A 3974-nucleotide genomic window follows, 5' to 3' on the forward strand; every position below is an offset into this window, starting at 1 on the left:
TGGTTTGAGATCAAGCGATGGCGCCGCCAGCAGCAGCACGCCAAGATTGTCGGCGACCACACGTACGACTCGATGGATGTCATTTACATCGCCTCGCGCCCGACCACTGCTTCATGGGGCATCAAACTCGCCTCCCGCTTCTCGGGCAAGCGTCAGATTCTCGCGCGCTGGGCCTTTGCATACGCGACGTCTCTCCCCGCGCTGTTCGTGCTTTCTCTCGCGCTCGCCGGCTTCTTTGCCTGCTTGTGCCAGTTTGTCCTGCTCAAGGCCATCGAACGCACCGTGCCGGAGCTGGCCAACCAAGTGGGCGAATTCGCAGAGGACGTTGTCGGCAGCCTGGCTGCGGTATCCAAGGAGTGGGCTGATGGCGCCAACGGTGTGGTGCTCTCAACCCAGGATGAGATCAACAACGATCTTCTCGGCTGGGTGAGGGAGGCCACGGGCTCGGTCAACGACACGCTCAACACGTTCACCGATGGCATGGCAACTGGCCTCGAGACAGTTTTCAACGGCACAATCCTCATCAAGCCCATCAAGGACGTCATCTTCTGCACGATCGGCCTCAAGGTCGAGGCCGTTCAGAAGGGTCTCACCTGGGTGCACGACCACGCCAAGGTCACCCTTCCCCAGTTTGCCAACGACACTTTCAGCATGGGCGCGCAGGAGTCGATCGGCGATGACTCTGATCTCACGACCTTCCTGGCCACGCCATCTTCTGTCACAACCGACGAGGTGACAGGCGCCGTCCAGTACGTCGTGGACAAGATCCGCAACCACATCGTCACCGAAGCACTCATCTCCACCGGCATCCTTCTCGTTTATGTCATCATTGTCCTCATCGGTGTGATTCGCGCGCTCGTCGGCATGGCCATGCCAGACAAGGGACGCGGCGAGGGCGGCATGCGATACACAGGCGACGCCAGGCCGCCGCTGACGCCCCGTGAGGCGACGCACCACTCGGACGAGCGGTTCCCCCACTTTGGCAGCGAAGCCTCAGCGGTGGGCCGAACGGACGATGAAAATTACTACGCGCGCGAGGCCGAGAACGAGAAGTATGTCTCCAAGGTGGCGGGCGGCAGGGCACAGGCGATGACCTCGCCCAAGAGGATAAGCTCTTATGGGCAGTTTGAAGGGTCAGGCAACAAGTTCTGAGCCGTTTGAAGAGGAACAAGAAGAACAGAAGGGAAAATCTACCCAAAACACGAAACAAAAAAAAAAAGAATGGACGATTGAACGACCTGGAACTCATTCCTCCGGCTAACGGCTGGACCCAAGGCCGAGAGAGACTCTCCTTTTCAATGCAGATAAGACGATTTTTGCATACAGGTCCAAGCGAGGCGTGTCGAGGGTATCTGATTGACATTTTGGGCGGGTTATACGGAAATCTTTTTTTTTTGCATAGAGGACATGGTCTCCAAGTACCTGACCTTGATGCTTTGCCTCCATTTTTTTGTGGAGGGGTTGAAGATACCATTCTCTTTCTTTGCGCATCTCGGAGTATGCTCTTGTTTGCCCTTTGGCCACACGGCACATGGTACACACAGATTGCAAACTGCATTACTTTGGTACTGTAGTAGTGAGTCCAGTCACGCGCCAGATTGACTTGTCGTAGCTGGGAAGATCAATAAACCACACTGCAAACCATGAGCCTTGAGAATTATGATGTTTTGCGTGCATCCAACTGGGCCTACACTGTTCGTCGGAGTTGATGGCACGACGGCCCCAGGATCGACAACGGTGTCGGAGTCGGAGGCTTTGGTGGTGAGTCAGGGTCTGTATCAGTGGCGGAGGACGACATGTGCGTCCCTTTTCGGGCACCTCCGCTGGCGATCGCCAAGCGCGGCGCTGCCCAGTGCTGGGGGCAGGCGCAAGGAGCCACCCGTTCCGGCATCGGTCAGTGGCGACGAGGGCTCCACTTTCTCCAGGTGGTACCTTCCTATGCCCCCGCCCGAGGCCTCGAGCACTCACTGGAAGGAGGCACTGAGAGAGAGAGGCGCCTTTCCCATGCTCGAGGCATCGAAGCTGGAGTGCAGCGCTCGGCGGCTTGGCCGCTGCAGCGACTCCGACGTAGGACTAGTCTCGCCCGGAGCTTCAGTACCCACCACCAGCGGCGCTACGTACCTGGGCAGAGTAGGGATCTCTGCGAAAGTGACTATGACCGTGACCTCCCCCACCGCCTCTACATCACCACTTCTTAAGAACAACTTGACCCCTCCCCGCATTGAGATTATCAGCAGCAAGCTTCAACCTACTGCACATCAATTGGGATCATTGCACATTCGGCAGCACCATGGATCACATTCGCAAGACTTTTCAGCGCTGCAAGGCCGAGAACAGGGTGAGTCGAGTCCCACCTCCATTTGCCCCTCGTCCTCCAAATCGCGGGGCACTTTTTCCTTCACCCCGCCACCGAACACACCACGCACGATGGCATGGCCTCGAAAAATCCATCAGCTCTCGTCGACGGGAAAACGTAACTGACAAGCGATGACAGTCAGCCCTCGTGACATATGTCACCGCCGGCTTTCCTACGGCTGAGGAGACGCCTGATATTCTCCTCGCTATGGAGAAGGGTGGAGCTGGTGAGTCTTGACGATGGATCAGTCCTCCATACGACTTTGATCCTGACATGGCCAGATATCCTCGAGCTCGGCGCGCCCTTCACAGACCCTATCGCCGACGGCCCGACCATTCAGACCTCCAACACAATTGCTCTGCAAAATGGCGTCACCATCGAGTCCACACTGAAGATGGTCAAGGATGCGAGGAGTAAGGGCCTCAAGGCGCCAGTTCTGCTGATGGGATACTACAACCCTCTCTTGAGTTACGGCGAGGAGAGGCTCCTCAACGACTGCGCTGACAGCGGCGTCAATGGCTTCATCGTTGTCGACCTGCCGCCCGAGGAGGCCGTCTCGTTCCGCAAGCTTTGCAACAAGGGACAGTACGTCATGGACACACCTGTCCTCGGGAGATTCGAATTCTTTGGCCGTTGTACTGACACCCAGTAGACTCTCCTACGTTCCCCTTATCGCGCCCGCCACATCTGATGCCCGCATGAAGATTCTCTGCCAGCTCGCCGACTCTTTCATCTACGTCGTTTCCCGCCAAGGCGTTACCGGTGCCCTCGGCTCCCTGAACGCCAACCTCCCCGAACTCATCTCCCGCGTGAAGAAGTACAGCGGCGACAAGCCCGCCGCTGTCGGCTTTGGCGTCAGCACCCGCGAACACTTCCAGAGCCTTGCTACCCTCTCCGATGGTGTCGTCGTCGGCAGCCAGATCATCACGACCCTGCAGAAGGCCACCCCTGAGAACCGCCTCAAGGACCTCGAGGAGTACTGTGCCTATCTCGGCGGCCGCAGGCCCGAGGCCGCGAACGAAACGACGCGCGAAGTCGGCATCGTTGAGGCCATTGCCGATGCCAAGGCCCCCGAGCCCGTTCCTACCGGCCACCATCACGGCCGAGCAGGACAGCGACCTGAAAGGGCAGCTCGCCGCCATGCACGGCAAGATTCCCGAGCGCTTCGGCGAATTCGGCGGACAGTACGTTCCCGAGAGTCTGATGGACTGCCTGTCTGAGCTCGAGGAGGGCTTCAACAAGATCAACAACGACCCCAAGTTCTGGGAGGAGTACAGGTCCTACTACGACTACATGGGCCGACCTGGCCACCTGCACCTCGCAGAGCGCCTGACAGAGCACGCTGGAGGTGCCAACATTTGGTTGAAGCGTGAGGATCTCAACCACACGGGCTCCCACAAGATCAACAATGCGCTGGGTTTTTTTTCTGTTTGGCGAAGCGCCTCGGAAAGACTATTTTTTGGGGGGGGGAACAGGCGCCGGCCAGCACGGTGTCGCGACGGCGACTGTCTGCGCCAAGTTCGGCATGGAGTGCACCGTCTACATGGGCGCCGAGGACGTGCGCCGCCAGGCTCTCAACGTGTTCCGCATGAAGCTCCTCGGCGCCAAGGTTGTGGGC

The 3974-nt window shown here is 58.4% G+C and overlaps 2 protein-coding genes across 2 annotated transcripts in view; both read left to right on the top strand.

Moving 5' to 3' along the window:
• Positions 1–72: 72 nt before the first annotated feature.
• On the top strand, positions 73–1152 carry VDBG_04022 (conserved hypothetical protein; the record flags this gene model as incomplete). Its single annotated transcript, XM_003006023.1, has 1 exon — positions 73–1152. One exon carries the CDS (start codon positions 73–75, stop codon positions 1150–1152), a length of 1080 nt encoding a protein of 359 aa, XP_003006069.1.
• A 1138-nt stretch (positions 1153–2290) lies between these two features.
• VDBG_04023 (tryptophan synthase) overlaps positions 2291–3974 on the top strand; it is a gene marked incomplete at both ends in the record, with an annotated part of 2524 nt that continues 840 nt past the window's right edge. The window contains 6 exons of the mRNA XM_003006024.1: positions 2291–2347; positions 2495–2582; positions 2638–2941; positions 3009–3540; positions 3599–3773; positions 3832–3968. Of these exons, the coding sequence (XP_003006070.1) occupies positions 2291–2347; positions 2495–2582; positions 2638–2941; positions 3009–3540; positions 3599–3773; positions 3832–3968 (1293 nt within the window). The remainder of the gene's footprint in view (positions 2348–2494; positions 2583–2637; positions 2942–3008; positions 3541–3598; positions 3774–3831; positions 3969–3974) is intronic.

The sequence above is a fragment of the Verticillium alfalfae genome, genomic scaffold (genome assembly GCF_000150825.1).
Source record: "Verticillium alfalfae VaMs.102 supercont1.4 genomic scaffold, whole genome shotgun sequence".
Lineage (NCBI taxonomy): Eukaryota > Fungi > Ascomycota > Sordariomycetes > Glomerellales > Plectosphaerellaceae > Verticillium > Verticillium alfalfae.